Source organism: Protopterus annectens, chromosome 9.part0, assembly GCF_019279795.1.
Source record: "Protopterus annectens isolate FY-2018-M chromosome 9.part0, PAN1.0, whole genome shotgun sequence".
NCBI lineage: Eukaryota > Metazoa > Chordata > Ceratodontiformes > Protopteridae > Protopterus > Protopterus annectens.
Window position 1 is genome coordinate 1,784,565,925 of NC_056743.1, and position 25,586 is coordinate 1,784,591,510.

Consider the following 25,586-nt stretch of genomic DNA (forward strand, 5'->3'; position numbering starts at 1 on the left):
AGGGGTAAGATCTGGTCTCTCCTTGCTTGTTGATGTACCAAGCTACTGACATATTGTCAATTTGAATTGCAATCATCCCTGAAGGGAGAGCATTTTGAAAGACCTGCAATGCTAAAAGCACAGCTCTCATCTCTAAGACACTGACATGCAAGTTGGCCTCTTCAGGGGATAAAGTGCCTTGGACTGTTTCCCCCAGAAAATGCCCCCCACCCCAACAGGGAAACATTTGTGGTCATTATGGTTTTGGACTGACAGGGAATGAACTGATACCCTTGTAGAACTTGATCTGACCGAATCCACCACCTTAGATCTCTCTTGCATATTGGAGTGATTTGTATCAGAGTTGACATGGGTTGGTAAAGTATCAACCATTGTGTTGCTAGCATCCTCTGTGAATTCTCATGTAAAATTCTAAAGGTACTAGTGTTACTGCCACTGAGTTCATTCTTAGTGGCCACCACAAAGACCATGGCATCAACGAGCACCCCTTCAGCCCAAAACGCCTTCCTCGAAGGTGGTGCCATGATCTTATCCAGTCTCCTGGGTATGGGTTCAACTTTGACAGGTTCCTTCCATGCCTACCAATAGACTAATTCAAGAAGCTTGTTGGTGGGCAGAGTAACCCAGGAGGTAGACGGACCAGTACCGAAAGACTCCAGGAATACCACTCCTCAGATGATGGGTTGCTGGATGTCAAACCACTTTTCTGCTTTAGGATCTCTAGGATGTCTCCAAATGAGACATCTTCAGGAGGTGATCGTGGGGGACCATTCACCTTCATTGAAGTCTGTATGTTTTGTGACTGCTCCTCTGGGGAGTCCAAGTGCTTCCTCTTACACATCTTCTTCCTAGGGACCTCCTTAGTCTGATGCTCTGGGGAGGTATTGGAAGAAATCAACATACCCTGTTGGGAAGCCAGGGGGGTCTGGATTGGCTATCCCTGTGGTAAAGAGTGATGAGGCTCTGAGCACAGAGACATCAAAGTTGAAAGTTGAAGATCCGAGGAGGTTGGATCCATCCATTCTGCCAAGTCAGACAAAACCCTCCTCACAGCCTCAAAGGCAGACCACTCCACAGAAGGAGAAGACCTCGGATCTGAAAAGACAAGTTTTTGGACTGGTGTCCTCCCCACTCTGAAAACAATCTCCCCAAGTTGGAAGCTGGAGCTGAGTTAACCAGTGCAGAGATGGCTCAAATAACTTTGGAGTTGACTAACACCTCAGATCTTACAGGGAAGCTTCCGCTCTGAGAGCTCTCAGGATCTGACTGAACCGGAGTACTCAGAGTAAGCTTCAGATCTGAAGATACTGCTATCTTTGGATCTGAGCCAGATGGAGCCGGATGGCTCAGACCCAGGGACTCTGACACAGATGAAGGAATCAGAGGAGGAACTTGTAGTGGGGGGGTGGTGGTGGTGTGTGGTTGAAGAATGGACCATCTGACCCGAAGTGGTAGCAGCCTGTAAATCACCCATCTGATTCTGCACTGAGTGGATCTTCCACACCACTCTTATTACATCTTCCTCCATCAAATGTCTGGAAGAATGAGTGCAAACAATAAAGGGGGATCTGGGTCAATGATGCTCTAAGAAAGGTGAGGGCACCACATCCACAGATCTCGTTCTGGGTTGGTAAATAACCCCTGAACCAGTAGGGTTGGAAGTAGTAGAATCAGATACCATTTTTGTCGTATCCGAGGAAGTAGAGTCCATCAATTTTTTTTCTTTTTTGGATCCAAGGGCGAGGTCAGATCCATCTTGGCTTTATTCTTGGATGGATCCAAAACCATCGTAGAATGTTTCAGAGAAGAAGTTTTTGATTGATCCCCAGATATAGCCTCTCCAAAGGCAGCAAGTAATAAGCTTGTTTTTCCATTCTACAAGTGTCCAAAGGTTGAATCCATGGCATATATAACAATCTTCCTGAAGATGTAACAGTCCCAGACAGTACACACATACAGTGAGCATCAGACACGAAAGTTTGTACCCACACTTAACACATTTTTAAAACCCGGCGGGGCCTACTTCCGCCATAACAGAAAATATAAAAAAGGTGAAAAGACAAAATTTAACAAAAAATAGATAGATTTTTTTATATATTAGGAGAAAGAAAAACTACCAGCAATGGTAGTAAAAAAGGTCTACACCAAGTGTAGAAAGAAAGTAAATACTAACAATAGTATTAACAATGGCCGAGTTGGATCCAGGTAATTGGATATGAACCTATCAGATGAGGACACAATGAAAACTGGCATCATATCATATATTAGCAAATGGGAAAGTTATTCTAGTTGGTGTCAAAAGCATAACCATCGCCCGTTCAGGGCTAGTTGTTCTCTGGTTTTACAATCTGTGCAAATTACTATCCTATGGCCTTTCTTATTCCACTGTCAATGCTCATCTATTGGCCATTTCAGCATGTCTGCCCATGGATCCTCCTCTTTCAATGTAGTCTCATGCCAAAATGTTCTTGAAAGGAATTTTGCTTAAGAGGCTTCCAAGAAAACTGGTGGCCTTCCTTGGGATATTAATTTTGTGTTAGAGAAGCTAACATTTGCTCCATTTGAACCAGCTAATTTTTCTAAGTTGAGGCTCTTGTCATGAACAGTTTTACTGATTAGTTACACCACTACAAGAAGGGTATCTGAGTTGCAAGCCCTTATGGTGAGTCAAACCTATCTTTTTTCCATAGGGGCAAGGTTTCTTTGAGAGCTAATCCTTCTTTTATGCCTTAAGTGGCATCAGAGTTTACTTTAAGCCAAACTGTCCATATTTGGGTTTTCTTTCCTGAACCTAGGAATGAGGGAGAAAGGATACTCCATACGTTGGATGTCCACAGATAACTCACGTACTATCTTGACAGAACTAAATATTTTAGATGTTCAGATCAACTGTTCATTTCTTGTGACGGTAAGAAGAAAGGACGACCTGTGTCAAAATAGACTATTTCTAAATGGTTGTCTAAGGCTATTACATTTTGTTATACTCACTATAACAAAACTATTACAGGCAGGGTCAAGGCCCACTCTACCAGGTTCTTGGATTCATCTATGGCTTTTTTGGAAAGGGCTGGAATCCAGAAGTATTCTAGAAGCTGCTACTTTGTCCTCTAAACATATGCTCCCCTGTGATACACAGCTTGATTCCTTTTCTAGATCTAGATCAAGCTTTGCTAGGATCATTATCCCTGGGCTCCTGGACTCGTCTCCTTCCCCCTCCCAAGTGAGGCTAGCTACGGTAATCTACCCATATAGCTCAGGCTACTGCAGCAGTGATTAATATGATGAACATAATACAGTTGTGTAACGGTATTACCAAAATACTAGATGTTTGAATGATCATTACCACAGCAGCCAATCCCTCCCTCCCTCCATCCCCCTTGTTTTTTGTGCGTTTTTCATGCCAGGGTGTGGACATTTATGTTTTTTTGTTGTTCCTAGCATTATCCGTTCAGGGCTCAGCCTCTCTCTCTCTCTGCTGGCAGGAATGCTCTGAAGCGCTTCGTGCCCAAACTTGTCTTTTAATCAGCTCAGCTTGAGCTGCCTGACAGTTTGGGTGCATGGAAGGTGCCCCAAAACATTTTAAGCTTGCCAGCTGTTACATCCTTGGGAGGATATAAATCATATGGTTAAGGCTACTGCAGCAGTGATCATTCGAACATCTACTGTTATGGTAAGTTTTACTTGCACAACTGAACTTTCCCTGTCTTTTAGGACTTTCTTTTTCATATCATGTTGCTTCTTTTTGGAAGGGATATCCTCTCTACTCTGCAGCTGCTCTAAATCTGCAGACATGGCAGGTTAGTCTAATAAGGCCACAGGTCTCTTTTTGGTCTAACATTCCTGGAGGGCTTCATGTCTTCAAAGTCTTAGGATGAAAACCTAGCAAATACTTCAATTAGCCACATTACACTCCAGAAAGTACAGTTTTGTACCTACCATAAATGTAGATGTTCCAGTGCTAATACAGCTGCAATCATAACAGACGGGTTCTCCTGCCGTCAGGTGGGTCCTCGTTCGGCCGAATTCCAAAGTCTAGGTCCGGCGTCGGTTGTCGTCGCTTCTTCCCTGACGTCAGTGCAAAAGGGGTATAAAAGAACCAGCCGACGCCATTTTATTCCATCTTTCTTGCCGCGCGGTGCCCGAAGCAGAAGCAGTTCGCAAGTGCCGGTCGGCCTGCTCCTGAGATTACGAAAAATTTGGAAAACCGAAGTCTTTTTAAAAGCTAAGTACCCCGTTGGGGAAACTTTTCTTGCCTCAGACCGATGTCAGACAAAGTTAATAATTGTATTTCTTGTGGGAAGCAAATATCGCATAAGGATTTCCATTCCCTCTGTATACCTTGTTTAGGCCCAGCCCACGACGTCTCGGTCTGTCACTGTTGTGCTACATTCAACAAACGCACTATTAAGCGTCGGGCGGAGTTCGCCCAACATTTATTTGGGAAAGCATTTAACTATACCATGTCGTCGGATACTCCGACACCGGTTTTGTCTAAAAAACTCAAAGACAAGGACCGACACTCAAGGTCCGCGGCCTCTACCGACACCACGCCAAAGCCGACTACACTCAAGCACACATGACAACTTTGTTGAGGTAGTCTCTGCATGTTGATTTACTTACCAAATGTCTGCAAATCTGCATGACAAAATACAGTCTAACAAATTCCAAAAATGAAAACGGGAAGAAATTGCAACATAGGACTGTGACTCTCTCAAAGTGAACATGTAATGCAGTAAGAAAGAACTAAGGATGACATGGGTTGCTATCACCTATACAGCAGGTACATGAAGACATCCAAGGTAAGGCAGTCATGAGAGAAGAATGATTAGCTCAGAAAATTAGGCCAAACATCAAACCTAACCAGTGGCACAGACCTCCTTATAGTGGTGACTGCAAAAGAGACCCAAGAAAAACATACGCTGTGTGAGTGCCATAACAACCATTCAAGTTATAGGGAGAAAAAACGGAAAGTTCATTTTAACTGTTATTACAAACCAGATGAGCGCTTTCATCCGATTAAGATTCAATGGACTTCATCAGATTTGATGAAGTCCACTGAATCCTAATTGGACGAAAGCGCTCATCTGGTTTGTAATAAACAAAACAGTTACAACGAACTTTCTGTCTTTTCAGTTTATTTTTATTTGTTTATTTTTTATGTTTGTTACTTTTGATTTTTGTTATTTTGTATGTTATGGGGAGACACTAACAGAATGTACTTCCTCCAGAGTGCTGGACATTTTGTTCTTGCTAGCATTTTCATACATGAGGACAATGTATTTCGGTAATATTGATATAAAAATGGGCTATTGCAATTTCGATGCATGTCCATATACTGCCAGTAGTCCGTTAATAGGATGGACCAACTTGGCTGTAATAATGAATATTATACCTTTCCTCCTGTACATGAGCTAAAATGGTCAAACACTGTCAGCAGGCCAGGCAGGAGACTGTCCTAATCCAAAACACATCCTGAAGATTAATCATCACTACTATTTGAAATTTAAAATACTAGTTTTAAAGATATAAAGCACAGAGATCTGTTTATGTGATGTATACATACAATTAGTGATTACATAATTATTAATTGTTATTAATTTATTTCCTTATGTAGTCCTCCTACAATGACTCCATCTTTTGTTTCTTCTCAGTTCTGGTTTTCCTAGTCTGACCATCTCTTTCTCCATATTTTCAATTATTCAATTATTTTAAATAGGTAACTTCAAGTTGGAGTTGAAGTTACCCATTTAAATAAGTAACTTCTGCTCCAACTTGTCCACTCACCTGTGACTATCACCAAGGCTGCATATGCAGCTTAAGCCCCTTCTATGACCAGCATACTGGTATTGGGGATGCTGTGAAAGTGTAGCAAATGTCTTATGTTTACCTAAAAGCCTTTGTTCCTATCAAATAAAAAAAAATAAGAAATGTAAATACTCATTCAACTGGAGGCAAGGATCTCACTAACTCCATCTATCAGTAAACAGCGCACCTTTACTTCATAAAAACCCAACACTAAACCCTACTCATTCTGAGGTTTTAAATAAATCATTACCAACACCTCCTAAACACCATATTAGCAAACCACGGACACAGAGGAATTCTGCACCTACACCTGTACCCTTAACCTTCAAGAAGAGTCACCCTGGCAATGTGCCTATACCCCTAAGGTCTTCAGAGCCCACAGCCACCTTCAACAATGTCCATGTCACTGGCGACTCCACAGTCAGCCAACACTGATATTCCTCTGACCAGGATTCATGATGTGACATGATTCATAGGGTTTCTCCATTACCCCAAATACAAATATGTCCATTGCTGTGCAGAGAGACATGATCAAGCTTTCATGCACGTGTCCATGGCAAAAATATACTTGTCTTGGGCAGTATCTTGCAATTTCTGAGAATGATGTCATAGTTAAAAGACAAAATAATTGACTTTAACAATTACTGGTGTCACTCCAGGAGGGACTTTATATCTGTAAGATGCTGCAGTATGGTCTCACTTCTCACCATCCAAGCCAAGCCATTAGAAAAATCATTATGTGGCAGCCAGGGGTTCTTGTCATTCCCAGTCATCTTCATTCCTCACCCCCTCCCCAAATTTTCATAGCTTTCCTCTGTGTAGATTTAACTTGAGGATACCTAGTGGAAAATCACTGTCAGTATCCCATTTATCAGTGAAGATGTACACAGACTGCAGTTTCAAATAATATGTGTTTAAAAAGCTTAATATCCCCCACAACATAACTGTCATAACAACAAGCAGGGTAACCTGATAGGGTTTGAATCTCTCTGCCAGTCAGACATCAATTATATTGCTGTCTGTTTCACAAGTAGCACTGAGGTCCATTAAGTGACACATTTCTAACAAAACATGATTTAAAATGCAGAGATTACCTTTGAGGCACAGTAGATTCTATACTTTTTCATTAATACATTAAAAAAACAGTTAAGACCAGTTTAAACAGTGATTCATGTCAAGCTTACCATCCTCAAAGTGTCCGTTTTTTGCGAAGCTTGTGAATGCTTTCCCTCCTACTGAAGTTAAAGTGACCTGACTGGTCCAAGGTGGTTTCTTTACAAATTTTCCCTGGGATGCACTAACTAGTTCCGGGAAGTCATCAGCAAACGAAGGTGGGAGAGAGGATTCATAACAGTCCGGCTCAGTGTACATCAACTGATTCCCTGCAAAAAGGCACAGGTTCATAAGGTAAGCAAGATAGAACAGCTGCAGGGCTATGTGCTTGAAATACCATTGTTCTGTAAGACCAGTAATGTACACTTTGCTTTCTTACCTTTGTTTAAATGTCAGGTCTAAATGTGTACATTTATTAAAATTAACAGCACACAGTGCATAAATGCTCTTTTCCCTAACAAAGCACTATGAGCCCAAGTTTTATCATTTTAACTCTGCTGCTTACATCACACTGTTTACATAACGCACAGCATTACTGCCAAATCAGGTTTAAATAATGGCACACTTCTATGCCTGTACAATAGCTATATCAAATGAATGGAACATAACCTCAGGTTAATTTATGGCAATGAAGACCTTTTGAGAAAAATAAGTTATGTACTCATCATAACGTTCCATGTAGGTAGTCCATCTCACCCATTTTTACATATGGGTTCGGAGCTGATCCTCGGCTCCGACTCGGCCGATTTACAAGCTGGAAGACTTCTGGTTGGCTTGTGGCTAAGCAGGTATCCCATGGTGCACCAGTACAATACCCAGATCTTGTTTGCTGCAAACTAGAATAATAACCATAAAAACAACCAATACTAAAGGGTCTCCACAACCAAGGGCAACCGAAGTATTACTTCCAGGATGGGGGCAGGAGGGCGGATTGGAAAAATGAAGGGTGAGATGGACTACCAACATGGAACGTTATGGTGAGTACATAACTTCTTTATGTTAAGTAGTCCGATCTCACCTTCATTTTTATATATGGGACAGTGTCCTTAGCGCCTTACTCTTGGGTGGCTCAATGGAAAATACTCTTGAGCACCGTGGAGCCAAAGGATGCTCTACCCCTGGATGCCAAATCCAATTTGTAATGTGTAATAAAAGTGTGAGGGGTAGCCCACATAGCTGCTGCGCAAATATTATCAAGTGGTACCCTGGCTTGGAAGGCTGCAGAGGTAGACAGCAACCTGGTAGAATGAGCCTTGATCTTGTAGGGTAAAGGTTTGCCCTCCGAGCTATAGATAAAGGCTATACAACTGGAAATCCAATTGGATATTGTCACTTTAGAAACTGGTAAGCCCAATCTAGAATCAGAAAAGGAAATGAATAATTGATCTGATTTCCTGAAAGTCTTAGTCCACTGTAGATAAAAACGTAGTTGTCTATGAAAGAGCTGATGAAAATGGTACTCAGCTGCATTACAGTGGTTAGGGAAGAAAACTGGGAGTTCTATTGATTGGTTTAAGGTATCATTAGAACAAACTTTGGGAACAAAGGAGAGATTAGTACATAATGACACCCTGTCTTTGTGAATAATCAAATACAGTGGCTTAATAGACAAGGCCTGTGGCTCCGATACCAGTCTAGCTGATGTGATAGCTACCAAAAACAAGGTCTTGTCTTTCAATAAGGTCTTGCATAGCTTATGAAACATTAAATTGGTATCTGGAAAACCTAAGTGAAAATGAGAAATCACCACCAATTGGACTCTGATAGTGGCAGCGGCACATCCTTGCTGTAAAAGCTCAGAAAGAAAATCCAGGATCACAGGGATAGAAGCAGTGTATGGATCTACATTCATTCTCTGTGCCCAAATAGAAAATCTTTTCCATTTACTGCCATACAGCCTCCTAGTTGAAGGTTTACGGGAGGACATAAGAATATGCGACACTGAGGATGACACATCATGAAGCCTGACTAGGGATGGAACTGGAGCAGCATGCTGTCAATTTGAGGGTGTGGACTGAGGGGTGCAGCGAACCCGACATGTGAGTCAATAGATCTGGAGCTGGGTCCAGAATCCAAGGATCATCCAGGAGGAGAGGCTCGAGGAAGGGGAACCAGACCTGACGAGGCCAGTAAGGAGCAATGAGGATCAACTTGCTTCCCAGCCGACTGGCTTTCTGACTCACTTTGGAAATGAGAGGGATTGGAGGAAAGGCATACAGAAGTCCCATGGGCCAATTGAGAGCCAGAGCGTCTCTGGGAGACTCCCCCAGAGGGGGAATGAGGGAAAAATAGCTGCTGCATTTAGTATTGACTGGGCTGGCAAAAAGGTTGCAGCAAGGCTGTCCCATTTCCAGAAAATCTGATCCACTGTTTCCCATTTCAGAGACCACTCTTGAGGCATTAGGATTGCCCAGCTGAGCTTGTCGGCTATCATGTTGGTCGTCCCTGGAATGTGCATTGCAACCAGAAAGCGCTGGGAAGAAATCGCCCATTCCCAAACTCGCATGGCCTTTCAACAGAGTGGGTAGGATCTGGTACCGCCCTATTTGTTGATATACCAAACCACCGACATGTTGTCCGATTGTATCGATATTGTCCCTAGAGGAAGAAGGCCTTGAAGTGCTTGCAAAGCCAGAAGCACCACCCTTATCAACAGAAAGTACAGTTTTGTACCTACCATAAATGTAGATGTTGCTGCAGTCATAACAGATGGGTTCTCAAAGTCTAGGTCATTTTCTTCAGTTTTCTTGCCCCAGATGTCAGGTGCCCCAGAAGGAAGGCAATACATAAATTTGTGTAATAAAGCAATGCAATATAATCAAAATACAGTAGTTGCAAGCAAATACACCATAAAAGAATACCCCAATCAGGTTGTATGAGGAGGTGTTAGCCAATAGGCCTGTCCCAAGAGGGGAAGGAGGAACATCTACATTTATGGTAGGTACAAAACTGTACTATGTTCATCGTGCATACAGCTGCAGTCATAACAGATGGGTAGAATCCAGAAAGGGTGGTAGGCACTAGGTGGAACTAGGAGGAGCCAGAATGCCCTGCAAGACTGCAGTGGCAAAGCCTGCTCTAGTTTTGGAGTATAATGGTAGGTGGTAGTGCTTGGAGAAGGTATGCACAGAACTCCAAGTGGCTGCTTCCAAAATATCTTTGGTAGGAACTCCTCTGAGGAAAGCTGCAGAGGTAGCTGTGGTCCTTGTGGAGTGAGATCTGATGCCTGCAGGTACAGTTTTACCATGAAAAGAGTAACAAAAGTGTATGCAGTGGGCTATCCATTTTGAGATTGTCTGTTTTGAAATTGGCTTCCCTTGAGCTCCTATAGAATAGGACACAAAGAGCTGTTCTGATTTTCTGAAAGGCTTTGTTCTGTCCAAATAATAACACAGCTGTCTGTGGATGTCCAAGGAATGTAGTAGTCTCTCCCCTTTGTTTTGAGGATTAGGGTAAAAGGTAGGTAGGTGTATAGCCTGATTCAAAGCTACCCTGGATACCACCTTTGGCATAAAGGACGGGTTGGTTCGTAAGGAAACTCTGTCCTGATGGAAGATGATAAGGCTGCACAGCCATGAGGGCTTGTAGTTCCGATACCCGAGCTGAGGTGATAGCCAGAAGGAAAGCTGTTTTCCAGGACAAATATTGCAAATCTGTTGAGGCAGCTGGCTCAAAAGGAGGCAAGGTCAGCTTTTCTAGAATGAAATTGAGATCCCAAGCAGGTATTGGTTGTTTCCTTGGGGGTTTTATATTCTTAGCCCCTCTGAGGAAGTGTCTTTAGAGGGGGTGAGAGAATAAAGGTGGATCAGTGTTGTATTCTGCAGAAATGGCTGAGGCATGGATGTTGATGGAGGAGAATGAAAGTCCACTGCTTAGCAGCTCAGCTAGGTACTGTAATATTTGAGGTAAATTCAGTTTTCCAGGAATCTGGCCCTTTTCTCATTCCAGGCACAAAACCGTTTCCATTTTGGAGTAAGCTTTCTAGTACCTTCTGGCCTCCAAAATGACATCCTGCACCTCCTTGGAGAGTAGGGTCTGTTGTGATGTTAAGGAATCTTCCATGCGGCCAGATTGAGTGTTTTCAGCTGACTGTGAAGAGTTTTGAAGCTGTGCTGAGTCAGAAGAAGAGGCATTAGAGGTAGGGTCCATGGAGGGAATCGTCAGGCTCCTCAGGAGTGGGTACCAGTGCTGTCTTGGCCAGTCTGGAGCAATGAGAATCATCTTTGGTCTGTCTGCTCTAGTTTTTAATAGAACTCTGGGCAGCAGAGGAAGAGGTGGAAAGGCATAAACTGTCATTGTTGTCCAACTGAAAGAGAGTCCACACTCCAGGCCTGTGGATGAAAAGTCCTTGAGCAGAATTTTGTCAATTGGTGATTTTTGTGGGAGGCAAAGAGATCTATGTCTGTCCTTCCCCATGCTTGAATTATCTCTGTAAAAACTTGAGGATGCAACTTCCATTCGTGTGGATCTGTCATATTTCTGCTTAGGTTGTCTGCCAGCGTGTTTTCCTTGCCTGGCAAGTACTGTGCTTGAAGTTCGATTTGTAATTCCAGAGCCATGTTCCAAAGTGACATGGCCAGCCTGCATAGGGGTATGAATGGGTTCCTCCCTGTTTGTTTATGTACCACATTACTGTGGTGTTGTCTGTCCTTATCAATAGTTGACCTGGATGCAGAAGGTCTTTGAAAGCTATAATAGCATTTATTACTGCTAGCATTTCCTTTTGATTGATGTGAAGGTGCTTTTCTTTTGGGACCATTTGCCCTGAATGCACCGATCTGTCATGTCGCCCCAGGCGTAGTCCGAGCGTCTGTTGTGATGACTTGATTTGCTTGAGGCTTGCAGAATGGGTGACCTGTGTTTGTTTGGCATGCTTGAGCCCACCACAGAAATTCCTTTTGAAGACATGGAATTAGTGGTATTATTGTTTCCAAACTGTGGCTGTGTTGAGACCATAGGTTTTCAGGTACCACTGAAGTTTCCTCATATGCAGCTTTGCACATGGGATTAGTAGGATGCAAGATGCCATGAATCCCAGAGCCTGCAGGATTTTCCTTGCAGTCAGCCTGGTGAAATTTGCTAGTTTTCTGAAGTATTGAGTTAGTTGCCCCTGCTTCTCTGGCGTGAGGTAGGCCATTTGGGTGTTTGTGTCCAAGTTGGCACCCAGGAAAATTATTTTCTGAGAGGGTATTAGCCTTGATTTCTTTTTGTTGACTGTGTATCCCAGAGAATTCAACAACATTATTACAAAAGCCAGATGTTTCAGAAGTATGTGCTTGCTGTCCGCTTGGATCAGGCAGATCAAATATGGGTATATTTGTATCCCTTGAAGTCTGCAGTAGGCAATTACTGATGCCAGGCATTTCCGTGAATACTCTGGGCACAGTAGATAAGCCAAAGGGCAATGCAGAGAATTGATAATGGGTTGAACCTGCAAGAAATCTGAGGTATCTTCTGCAATTTTGTCTGATTGGGACATGCAGGTATGCCTCCTTGAGGTCCAATGTTACCAGCCAAGACTCCTTGCCCAGCATGGGAAGAAGCTGCTGTAATGTGAGCATCTTGAATTTTGGTTTAGGATGGATAGGTCCAAAATAGGTCTCCAATCTTTTCCCTTCCTTGGTACCAGGAATAGTCTGGAATAAAAACCTTGACCTTGTTCGTGAGTAGGTACCTCTTGAATAGCTTTCATGTCCATGAGATCTGAAATTTGTCTTTGTGCCTCTGCCCTTTGATTGTGTGGCAGGTTTGGCATGCCTCTCATTTTGGAAGGGTGTGAAAATGGAATCTGTAGCCTCTGTTTATAATGTCCAGGATCCATTTGTCTTTTGTGACAATATGCCAATTTTTGAAAATAATGCCAGTTTTGCTGCCATTTGAGCCTTGCTTGGCATGCAAAGGGGAAAGTCATTGGGCTTGCTTTCTGAATGGCTGAACTATCCTCACCACCTCTTTGTGTAGGAGCTTGCAATTGTCTGCCTCTAAACGATCCTTGAGATTGCCCTCTGCCCCTCGGGCGCCTGTATCTACCTCTTTGGGGTCTGTCCGTGGCTGGAAAGGACCAATTTTTGGAAGGCCAATTTTTACTGAAACGTGAAGATTGTACCTGTAGAAAATCTTTCACTGTTTGCATTGATTTAGCCTTTTCCTCCATTTTCTTTAATACCTCCTCAGCTTTAACACCAAATAATACATCCTTTTGTAGAGGGGCATCTAGTAATTTAGCTTTGACATGATCTGGTAAGGTTTGCTCCTTGAGCCAGGCATGTCTACGTATGACTGATCCTGTAACAGCAGCTCTACATGAGGCCTCTAGAGCATCAAAACCACATTGCAAGGTATGTTTACCCACTTGTTCTGCACTATGCATCAAATCCTGCAACTCCTTCAAGTCTGGTTGTTCAGGTTTTGACATTTTGCTTCTCAACTGTGATAACAGAAACTGTTGGTATTTTAGCATATGGAACTGGCAGTTTAATAACCGCATGGGTGAGGTGGCGAGGTGTATACCTTTTTGCCCCACCTTTCTAAGGATCTGGAATCTCTCTCGGAAGGTAATGGATTTTTAGCAGTGGAGGCCTTAATTCCCTTGGGGCCGTGTGAGATAGTTTCTGGGTCAGCCGCATGGCTTTGTATAATCAGGAACCCGGTAGTACCTGTCAGGCTTGACTGGGGCTGGAGGTAAAGAATTAAGGCAGGCCTCCGAGTACACATCATCTAGTATGTCTAAGACAGGAGGTATAGCCAGAGGCCTGTGCTGAGTTAGCAAGAGAAAATCCCCAAGCCTTTTCTTGGAATCTGAGTACTCTTGGCCTTCCCAGTGGAAGTGTTCCCTTAAGGTATGCAAGGTTTCCCCAAATGAGTAATCCTCTGGGAGACAGAGGAATGGACTCCTCTGCATCAGAATCTTCAAAAGGGGAGTAAGAATGTTCCTGTTCATCAGAGTGCTCTGAAATAATGGAGGCCTGGTCAGAGGAGGGGGATTCTTCCTCCACTCTGGGCCTTTTGTCCGGGGGAGGTTGAGAACCCCTGATAAGAGTAATCAAATCCTCAGCCATTTTAAGCATCTGTTTTTTAGGCATGGGGCCTGGAGAAGGGCCCTGTGTAGCTTGTCTCTTAGAATGCATGGCTGCTTTAGACTTAGTGAAAGCCTTGATAGAAAAAGAAGAGGAAGGTCTGAAGACACCTTGAGAAGAGGCAGACCTGTCTACATTTTGTGATTCACCACCAAGAGTGGCTTCGGTATCTGTAGTAGGGGTGTGGGCCGAGGAGCCTGCGACCTTGGGCACAGAAGACACCGCCAATGAAGTGTCGTCGGTAGGCAGGGGCTGCATAGGCGCTGAGAACCGGACCACCTGTAGTCGGCTTTGACGTGGTGTCGGTAGAGGCCGCGGACCTCGTGTGTCGGTCCTTATCTTTGCGTTTTTTTAGACAAAACTGGAGTCGGAGTATCGCCAAAATAGTGCTGGCTTAACTCTGCCCGACGCTTAATGGTGCATTTGTTGAATGTAGCACAAACGACAGACCGAGGCGTGGTCTGGGCCTAAGCAAGGAATGCAGAGGGAATGAAAATCCTTATGCGGTATTTGCTTCCCACATGAAATACAATTATTAACTTTGTCTGACATCGGTCTGAGGCAAGAAAAGTTTCAACGGGTACTTAGCTTTCAAGAAGACTTGGTTGCAAAATTTTCATAATTTCAGGAGCTGGCCGACCGGCACTTGCGAACTGCTTCTGCTAAGAAAGACTGAAGAAAATGGCGTCGGCTGGTTCTTTTATACCCTGTCGCACTGACGTCAGGGAAGAAGCGGCGACAACCGGACCTAGACTTTGGAATTCGGCCGACCGAGGACCCACCTGACGGCAGGAGAACCCATCTGTTATGACTGCAGCTGTATGCACGAAGAACATCATTGATATGCAGATGAGCCTCGTGTTCTTTCCATGTGCCTTGGACTGTCCTGCCGAGATAATGCCCCCCCACCTGATCTGGGAGGCATCCATGGTTACAGTGGCAACAGGCTGGGTTGGAACAAAGGGGGCACTCGTGATCAATTGATTGGGAGCTATCCACCAATGAAGGTCCTTCTTGCATGATTCCATCAACAGGATAGGATGACTCAGTGGGAGAGATTGGAAGGACCACTGGGAACACAAAAGCCACTGGAGAATTCTCGTGTGCAACCTAGCTAATGGTACCAATAGAATTGTGGAAGCCATAGTCCTGAGGAGTTGAAGAACCCGCTTCGTTTTGATTTTTCGCAACGGGAGAAAACGTTGAACTTGGGAGATTAAGTTCTGTGCACTTTTGGTGGGTAGATAAGCTGTCATGTTTACTGTGTCTACCTCTGCGCCTATAAAAATCACAGATTGAGAGGGCAATAATGCAGATTTTTTCCAATTTATGGAGATCCCTAACTGAGCACAAAGTTGAATCGTGGCGTCCCTGTTTTGAAGGAGTAGATGCCTGGTGGAGACGGTCAGGAGCCAGTCGTCCAAATACAGAAACACCTGGAATTCCTGACATCTCAAGTGAGCTTTCACTACTGCCATGCATTTGGTGAACACCCTGGGGGCTGTGGAGAGACCAAAGGGCACAGCGCGAAACTGATAGTGACTGGCTCCCAGCTGGAAGCATAGATGGCTTCTGGACGCCTTGTCCATTTTTATGTGGTAGTAGGCGTCCTGAAGATCCAGAGAGCACATCCAAAAATCTTTCCCTAACAACGGGAGTATAGACTGCAGTGTTACCATCCGAAACTTGTCCTGCTTCACTGATTCGTTCAATCTGCTGAGGTCCAATACTGGCCTCCAATCTCTGGTTTATTTTGGAACTAAAAAGAACCTGGAATAAGTTCCGGATCCTATCTGGTCTGCTGGGACAGACTGGATGACTTTTTAAGAGCAACTTGTTGATCTCCACAGTTGCCTGATCCCTGTGATTGGGTGGTACATCTGGGATCCTTTTGGGAACAAACAGAAAGGGAAAAGGGTATGATATAGCCTCTGGTAACAACTCTTTGTACCCACTTGTCTTGGGTGATATTTAGCCAGGCTTCTTGGTACAAAGAAATGTGACGCCCGACTGGCCCCAGAGAAGTGCAGTCGGGCTCCACATCAGGAGTACTGATAAGGCCATCCTCGAAAAGAATCACTGCCTTGTTGGTATTGCGGACTGCCCCTGCCTCTAGGGCGACGTCTGCCATTTCCTCCTCCTCTGCCTCTGAAGGAGGATTCACCTCATTTTACTGCCCCTTTGACCCTTGGGGTATGGTCTGGAAGGAAAAGTAAAATGCACTACCACGGTAGAAAGCATCTTTGCTTCTTGTTCACACAGAGTGAGTGTATTCTTCACCTTGGAACCAAATAATGAGGAACCATCAAACGGGGCGTTAGTGAAAGTAGACTTGAACGGTTCCACAAAATTACATAAGTGCATCCAGGAGTGGCGCCTCAAGGCAACTCCAGAACCCGCTGCTCTACTTGCTCCATCCACAGCATAAGGAGGAGTTAACCACAGAATTTAAGGTGGACAACTGAGTAGAAATCTTGTCAGGAACTCCCTCAGTACATACACCTTGTATGGAATCTCCTAACTCCCTGAGGAGATCCCTCTGCAACCTCGTGAAGTGCGTGAGATAGTTCAGCAACTGAAGGGTAAAGGCAGCTGAACTGAAAATACGCTTCCCAAATCTGTCCATCTGTCGAGACTCCTTGTTTGGTGGACGAACAGATGAAGAAGTCTCTGCTAACTCCTTCTTTGTGGCCGCCGCCACCACCATGGCCTCTACAGGAATGCCCTTGGACAAGAACTTTTTACCAGGAGGGGCAGACATGAACTTATTTGGTCTCCTGGGGACTGGCTCCATGGTGTCAGAAGTATCCCACACCTTTCGACTAACTAGATCCGTCAGTTTGTCAAAAGGTGGAGACACCCAAGAGGCAGAAGGTTGAGACCCGAAGACCTTCAGGTACACAGACTCCTCATCAGAAGGTTTAACAGTGGGCCAGTCGCACCTCTGCCTAAGGATCTCTAAAATGTCAACAAAGGAGACATCAACAGAGGACAACTTGGAGGACCCTTCTGACTCCTCACGGTCAGTGTTCGATGTCAAAGACTCATCCTGGGAGTCAATATGTTTCCTCTTACATAACCTCTTCCGGGGAGGCTCCTCGGAAGGATATTCCGGGTAGCCTCGAAAGAGTGGGGGCCACCAGCCAATGGCTCCTGAGGCTGTGGGTATCTGCTGTCTCCAGAGAGAGTAGGGGCTGAGACTGAAGTGGGTGCTCTCGGGGGAAGAGTGCTGGTGCCACTGGTAGGGGCTGGAGAATGAGACAGCATGCTCCTCATCATCTCAAACGCCAATCTCTCTGGCTCTGAAGACCTCCCCTGCTCCAAAGAGACACAGGTCGGAGCCAGAGCTGTCGGCTCCGAGATAGATGCAAGATCCGAGCTCACCCTGGCCGAAGCACCGAGAGGAAGGCTCGTAACTGAAGATAAATCCAAACCCTCCCTGTCGGTTCCAACAGGAGAGCTTCGGCCCCTGGACACAACAGACGGCACCGAGCATGTAGGAGCTGAACCCGGCTCCAAGGCAGCAACAAGGTGAGTTGGAGCCAGCATTTCCTCCATTGGCACCAAGCACTCTGGCTCCGAAAGGCCAGTATGGCTCAGAGGAGGAATAGCAGACAAGGGCAAAGCTGAGCCAAGTGACACCAGAGCCGACAGGGTCAGAGCCAACAATAATATTGGTAAGGCAGATGACTTCAGGAGTCTCAGCACTACCCTCTCCACATCTTCTTCTGAAAGGCTCCTGGAAGACATAGTTGGGGATCTTGACCTGGGGGGCACTGAAGACTTAATTGTTACGAAAACTGATAGGGAGCTTACAGACCCGCTCCGAGTAGCAGAGTCAACTGCTGTATCAATAGGTTCAAAGATCGGTTTCTAAACACCTGTAACCAACTCCGACACTACCATAATGCTCTCCTTTGGCTCCGAAGGCTGAGGAGTCGAGGAGGCAGATTTGGATTGTTTTGACTGTTTAGGAGGTGGCTCCGAGACACCAGCCGGTGCTGGAGAAGGTCTTTTTGAGGCTTTTGATTTCCCAGACTTAGAGGAAGTCGAAGAACTGGACAGTGCTTTCTCAAAGCATGGTTTCAATAGACCCTTGAGTATGAGTTTGTTCTTTCTCTCCTGTAACACTCTAGGAGATAAAGCATGGCAAAACAAACACGACTCCTGTAAGTGGATGGCCCCTACGCAGTACACACAGCTACTGTGGCCATCTGTTAAGGACATCTTTTGGGAGCATTTCATGCACATTTTGAACCCCGAGGGTTTATGCTCCTTAATTTCCTTAGACATATTGCACACACATAACTCAGAGAGATTGAAAAAGAGAAAAAGAATGAGGACTAGATCCTCTAACTAAAATGGGCCTAGCCCTAAGAAGGAGTTACACAAGGACTAGGTCCTCTAACTTAAACGGGCCTAGCCCGCTGTAGCAAAAGCTAGCTAAATGAGTTACACGAGAACTAGGTCCTCTAACTTAAACGGGTCTAGCCCGGTGTAGTGAAAGTAGGTCTTCTAACTTAAACAGACCAGAAAGGAAAGCCCATGCACACAAGAGAAACCATAAATGACACAATAAATTTCTATATTTCTAAGAAAAAACAGGTAGTATACTTGCAATCCTAGTAAATTCACAAGTCGATCCCCACCAAAACAAACAATGTCAAAATAGCAGAAACTGCCAACGGTGACCAAAAAAGGTCGGAATAACAACAGACAAGACAACAGGAGCCCCTGTTGACTAAGAGTGGAAAAAGTACTGTTTTGAAACTACCATAAATGTAGATGTTCGAGTGTATACCCTGCTGCAGTCATCACACTTGGGTTATCCTGCCATCAGGCGGTACCGCAGTTGGTCCGAATTCCAAAGTCTTGGTCCGGCGTCGGTTGCTGTCGCTTCTTCCCTGACGTCAGTGCGCCAGGGGTATATGAGAGGCATCCCACGCCATTTTCTCCAGTTTTTCTTGCCCCAGATGTCAGGTGCCCCCCCACAAATGGTGGTCAGTAGATAGTACCAATAATAAAAAGTGTAGCATAAACAAAATATCCCTCCAGCTATAAGCAAATACACCACAAAGGTTGTAACAGATTTTAAGGTATAGAAAGGTTTTAGAGAGGGGATGGAGGGAGGGTAACCTGGACTGCAGCAGGGTATACACTTGAACATCTACATTTATGGTAGGTACAAAACTGTACTATGTTCATCGTGTTACCCTGCTGCAGTCCAGGTAGAATCCCAAAGCTAAGGAAGGGAGGTGGAGTCAAACAGGGTTAGAGGAGGCTAGAAGGCCCTGCAAAACTGCAGTGGCGAAGCCAGCTCTAGTCTTAGAGTAAAGTGGTAAGTGGTAATGTTTGGTGAAGGTGTGTACTGAGCTCCAAGTTGCATCTTCCAGAATATCCTTGGTTGGCACCCCCCTGAGGAAGGCTGTAGATGTAGCTGCTGCCCTGGTAGAGTGGGGCCTTATGCTAGCAGGAACTGGTTTTCCATGGTGGATGTAGCAAAAATGTATGCAATGTCCTATCCATTTGGAAATGGTCTGTTTTGAGATAGCATTTCCTTGTGATGCTGTAGCATAGGATACAAAAAGCTGGTCAGATTTTCTGAAAACCTTAGTTTTATCCAAGTAGTAACGTAGCTGCCTGTGAATGTCCAAGGAATGCAGGAGTCTTTCTCCTTTGTTCTGTGGATTTGGAAAGAAGGTGGGTAAATGGATGGTTTGATTTAGAGCCACACTGGATACCACCTTAGGCATAAAGGAGGGGTTAGTTTGTAGAGAAACTCTGTCTTGATGAAAAATGAGGAAAGGCTCTAATGCCATTAGTGCCTGAAGCTCTGAAACTCTTCTAGCTGAAGTAATTGCTAGCAGCAGGGCAGTCTTCCATGATATAAACTTTAAGTCAGCTGAAAAAGCTGGCTCAAAATGAGGTAGCGTAAGTTTTTCCAGAACAAAGTTGAGGTCCCAAGTAGGTGTTGGTGCTCTCCTGGGAGGCCTAATGTTTTTGTCCCCTCTGAGAAACTACCTTAGGAATGGATGTGAAAATAAGGGAGGATCCGTATTGTAGTTAGCAGAAATAGCTGAGGCGTGGATTTTAATAGATGAAAAAGAAAGCCCTTTGTGCAACATCTCAGATAAATATTGCAGAATCTGAAGTATGTCAGGCTGAAGGGTATTTTGGCCTTTAACTTGGTTCCAGGTGCAAAACCTTTTCCATTTGTCTGAGTAGGCTTTCCTGGTGCTGGGCCTCCTGGCCTCCAGAATAACATCCATAACAGCTTGTGAGAGAGGAGCTGGCTGGTTGCTTAGGTGATTTGCCATGCAGCCAAGTTTAAGGTTTTGAGCTGGCTGTGTAGAATCTGATTGTCTTGCTGTGTGAGCAGATGGGTAATTTGTGGTAGAATCCATGGTGGGCCCTGGGCCATATTCCTTAATAGTGGGTACCAGTGCTGGCGTGGCCAGTCTGGGGCAATGAGTATCATTCGGGGTCTCTCCATCCTGACTTTCAACAGCACCTTTGTGAGAAGGGGTAATGGAGGAAAGGCATATACTGTCAGCATTTTCCAACTGAATGAGAGTGCGTCCACTTTCCAAGCTTGATGGTGAAAAGTCCTTGTGCAAAATTTTGTTAGCTGATAGTTTTGAGGGCTGGCAAACAGGTCTATGTCTGGGAGCCCCCATTTTTGAGTTATCATTGCAAATATTTGTGGATCCAGTTTCCACTCGTGGGGATCCATGATGTTTCTGCTTAGGTCGTCTGCCAATGTGTTCTTTTTTCCTGGCAGGAAATGAGCTTGTAATTGAACTTGGTAAGCCAGTGCTGTGTTCCACAAGGTCATTGCTTGCCTGCATAGAGGGTAGGAGCGTGGCATAGGGTCTTGACCTGGAGACTGAAGTGTAGTCTTTTTTGGTTTTAGAGGAGTCTTAAGCTTAGCATAAGATTTTATGGTGAGACTAGTTGGTCTGAAGACACCTACAGAAACCAAAGGTGTTTCTACAGCACCGGCTTCTCCTTCTACAATGTCGTCGGTAGGGCCTAAAGAAAATGGCTGCGTCGGCCTAGAACTCTCTGCTGGGGAATCCGAAGCAGTCTGGGGATCCAATTCAGCGGTAGCCAGGGGCTGCGTAGGCGCCTCACTGAAAACTGGAGAACCGGCGACTGGCCCAGCCGAGGCCTCGGAGTCTGGCTTGGATCTAGGCTGCCTGTCTTTATCTTTGCATTTTTTTATGCACGCCGGTAGTCGGTTGCTCCGAAGGCATAGTGTACTTAAATTTTCTACTGAAGTAGCGTCGTGCGAAATCAAAGCGTCGCTTTATAGTTCGCTTATTGAACCTAGCACAAAACCGACAACCAGTGACGTCGTGGTCTGGGCCTAGGCAAGGTATACAAAAAGAATGAAAGTCCTTATGAGGTATTTGCTTCCCACAACAAATGCAATTGTTAACTTTTTCTGACATTGGACTGAGGCAAGAAAAGGTTCCCCAACGGGGTACTTAGCTTTGAAGACTTCGGACTGAAACTCGATTCGAAAATCTCAGGTGTCGGCTGACCAGAACTTGCGAACTGCTTCTGCTTCGGGCACCGCGCGGCAAGTAAGACTGAAGAAAATGGCGTTGGATGCCTCTCATATACCCCTGGTGCACTGACGTGACGTGAAGAAGCGACAGCAACCGACGCCGGACCAAGACTTTGGAACTCGGGCCGACTGCGGGACCACCTGACGGCAGGATAACCCAAGTGTAATGACTGCAGCAGGGTAACACGATGAACATCTGCCAAAAAACTCTACCTAATAATAAAAAAAAAAGCGCAACGGTGCCTAAACCTAACTGGCACACAGGATACCAATAAAAACTAGTAAACTAAGTTGCACTCAAAAAAGGCAAGCAATACAACTGCCTAATATACTAGCAGCACTAAATATGCAATACAGGTTCTAATAAAACTTTGAATACGACAGAATATAAGAATTCTGAAAAACTTAGCCAGAGCCAAGAGAAGCACAACCAAACTCGTTGACGTGGCAAACAAGATCTGGAGATTGTACTGGTGCATCATGGGATACCTGCTTAGTCACGAGCCAACCAGAAGTCTTCCAGCTTGTTAATCAGCCGAGTCGGAGCCAAGGATCAGCTCTGAACCCATATGTAAAACTGAAGGTGAGATCGGACTAATGTCAGATGTTCACTTTTTATACTCTTGATTATTAAAACAACAGCAACTTTTGCTAAAAACATGTTCTTGAAATGAAAAATGCATCATACACTGACAAAATATCAACATGTTTATGACCTATAAATGTTATTTTTAACATATTAAAGGGTACCGTACTGTAATAGAAAAAAACCCAGTTGAAGAAGGTACAAGAATTCATAACTACCCTGCACATTCCTGGGTTGAAAAGGTAGCCACTGAGCTTTGGTCAGCTTGGACCTATGATGTGCCACCATTTCCCTCAGCCCAAACAGGTGCCAACAGATGGAGATAAAATCTCATCTTCCACAAGGAGGAGGGCCTTCCTGAAGGCCAATGCTTTACACAAAAAAGAGCTGTGACACTGTCACTGCACTTAGCAATTTTGTTTTATTTGTAGTACTTCAGACTTCCAATCACTTCGTACAACAGAAAGAAGAGCCACCAAGGAAAACTTCTAAATCTGTTCCGGAAACCCTTATAATTATGTCCATGTTCAGAATTGGGTATGTCAGAGAAAAGGGAGCCTCAAAATTTATGTAATAGGCATGTGCTTATTTTTAAAAATACTATCTTAATCCTCTCTAGGAGTCCTTTACTTATATCATGTTGTTGTCAGTTTTCCTGTACGTTTTTGTACCGTCTAAAAGTAAAAGATGAAATATACCCTCATACCTTGTATTGTTATTCATATCTCCAAATACTAAATGTTACGTGGTGTCAGAAGTAATATTAAACAAATAATGTTGTCCTTTAAGACATGGAATAGCTACATCCTAAAGCAATCAGTCTCTCTCTCTCTCTCTCTCTGTAGGGTAATTTGCAGATCCTGCCATTTGATTTATTCTTGAATGTGACTGCCATACCTAAGAAGCCTGGGAAGACATATTGTGCTGCAGAGGAAAAAAATCCCTAAACGTTTACAACACATTTGATTTTGAAGATGAAGACAGACAGTATTGCAAAATAGACAGACAGTATTGTAACAACAAGGCGTAAGTTTTAATGTTATTTATGTTGAGGACAAATCTGCCACACATCTGCCATCTTGTTTTCATGAAATCACAAGGTCCAGGAAATATTGATGTTTATGTAAATAAATAAATACAAAATTGAGCCAGATACTGTGAATTTGGTGAATTATATGATCCATGAGACAGACGTGTGGAAATGGTGGATATGTCCAGAAAGAGTGAAATTACTTTGTCACATTTAAAAGAATTGGCAAAAGAGTTTTCTAGTTTTGTAAATCTGTTTGTGGGATAGACAAATGGAAAACAAAAAATGAGTACAAATGAGACACAGGAAGCATGGAAAACTAGAGAAATGCATTACTAACATTCTACATAGATGGAAGTGTGACAAAATGAATACCCCCTGATTATCCAACTATGTGGAAGCTGTGAAAAAGAGAAACCACAATGTTAAAATATGCAAAATGAAAGAAGTTGATTTTTAGACAATCACAACAATCACAAATGTATGTAGCAGGACTAAGTCAATAAAAAGAGTTGCTTGTGGACACAATGCATGAAGGTATGAGTTTGTGGACACAATACTTTAATGCCCAGAGAGTTAATTGTGTGCAATTAAAATAAAAAAAATCCATAACTAGATGATCCCTTAGAAATCTGGACAGAAAAACACTCAAATGTAATATTCAGAGTGTTATGTTTAGAGAATGGCACAAAGAAATCATCGATGTATAATCTGCTTGTGTATATGTTCAAGTCATTATGTAAAATCAACAGGCCAGAATGTGCTTCCACGTGACAGTAAGAATAAAACAGCAAAAAAATACAAGCTTCAATTCCTGATGGTGGGAGTGCAAAAACTTGTTTTGCTACAATAAGACATTTGAAATGCCACAAGTTTATCATAAAAAACAGTTTTCATATGAGCATTCACATTCTGAGTGCGGTCAAAATGTGCAGAACAATGATTTGCTTCAAGACTGTAAATACAAACTTACTGATATGGATTGTGTTTGACAAGATTTTATTCCTTTCAAGTAGAGACTGGCAGCACTGCAGGATCTAACAGATATTCAGTAGCTTTGAGGAGTAAACATGGGTGGGGAGTTGAACAGATGGCAATGCATGGTCAAGATTAGCAAAAGGTTTGGACTTAATGAATGTAATAGCACAGAAACTATTGTGAAGCTGGATAAAAGTTGTTTGTATAAAGCCAGAGAGAGACAGCACTACCTACTTTGTAGAAATGAAGTGGATTCTGTTATGCCATAAGCAAAATATTTTTCTGTGTTTGATGCTGTGGAATTTGACAAATTTTCTCACAAGTTCATTTGATATTTTATTGGCATCTGAAGCCTTTCAGAAAGCTGATGCACAAATTAAGGGGCTTTGACATGATGTAAAAATTAGAGATAATCTGGTGGCGTGGATTAACATCAAGCAGCAGCACGACAAGGGTCTAGCTGAATTACTGACGAGAACGAGAAGGAAAGTACAGTTGTGTACACCTACCATAAATGTAGATGTTCGAGTGTCTTCACTGTTGCAGTCATAACTGTAGGGTGCTCCTGCCGGCAGGCAGCCCGAGGTCGGCCAGAATCCCAAAGTCTGGGTCCGGCGTCGGCTGTATAAGCTAGTATCCTGACGTCAGTACGCCTTGGTACATAGCCCTCAGCCGACGCCATCTTCTCCAGCCTTTCTTGCCCTAGATGTCAGAAGTCCCCAACAAATCAAAAATGAATCCAACAAGGAAACACAAATACACCACAAATATGAGAGAAAGAGGGGATAGGAGGGAGACTGCAACAGTGAAGACACTCGAACATCTACATTTATGGTAGGTGTACACAACTGTACTATGTTCTTCGTGTTTCACTGTTGCAGTCATAACTGTAGGGTGGAATCCCAAAGCAGTGTAGGGAGGAGGCTTTAGATAGAAGAAGGGAGGCAAGAATACCCTGCAAGACAGCAGAGGCAAAGCCTGCCCTAGACTTAGAAAACAAGGGAGATTGTAGTGCTTGGAAAAGTATGCACAGAACTCCAAGTGGCAGCTTCCAAGATATCCTTGGTAGGGACTCCTCTGAGGAAAGCTGTAGAAGTAGCAGCTGCTCTAGTAGAATGACTTCTAATGGTCCCTGGAAACTGTTTCCCATGATGAGCGTAACAAAATCTGATTCCATAAGCAATCCATTTGGAAATAGTTTGTTTAGAAATAGGTTTTCCAAGAGAACTGGAGGCAAAGGAAACAAACAATTGGTTAGACTTTCTGAAATCTTTAGTCTTGTCCAAGTAAAATCGTAACTGTCTGTGCACATCCAATGAATGCAAAATCCTTTCCCCTTTATTTTGAGGATTTTGAAAGAAAGTAGGAAGGTGAATTGTCTGATTCAAAGCCACTTTCGAAATCACCTTAGGCATGAAAGTAGGA

At 43.9% G+C, this 25,586-nt stretch overlaps 1 protein-coding gene across 1 annotated transcript in view; it reads right to left on the reverse strand.

Annotated features, from left to right (window-relative positions):
* The window catches only part of DNASE2 (deoxyribonuclease 2, lysosomal), a 331,195-nt gene that overhangs the window by 23,899 nt on the left and 281,710 nt on the right, over positions 1–25,586 (reverse strand). Inside the window, exon 6 of the mRNA XM_044084650.1 lies at positions 6,990–7,187. Within this exon, the coding sequence (XP_043940585.1) occupies positions 6,990–7,187 (198 nt within the window). The remainder of the gene's footprint in view (positions 1–6,989; positions 7,188–25,586) is intronic.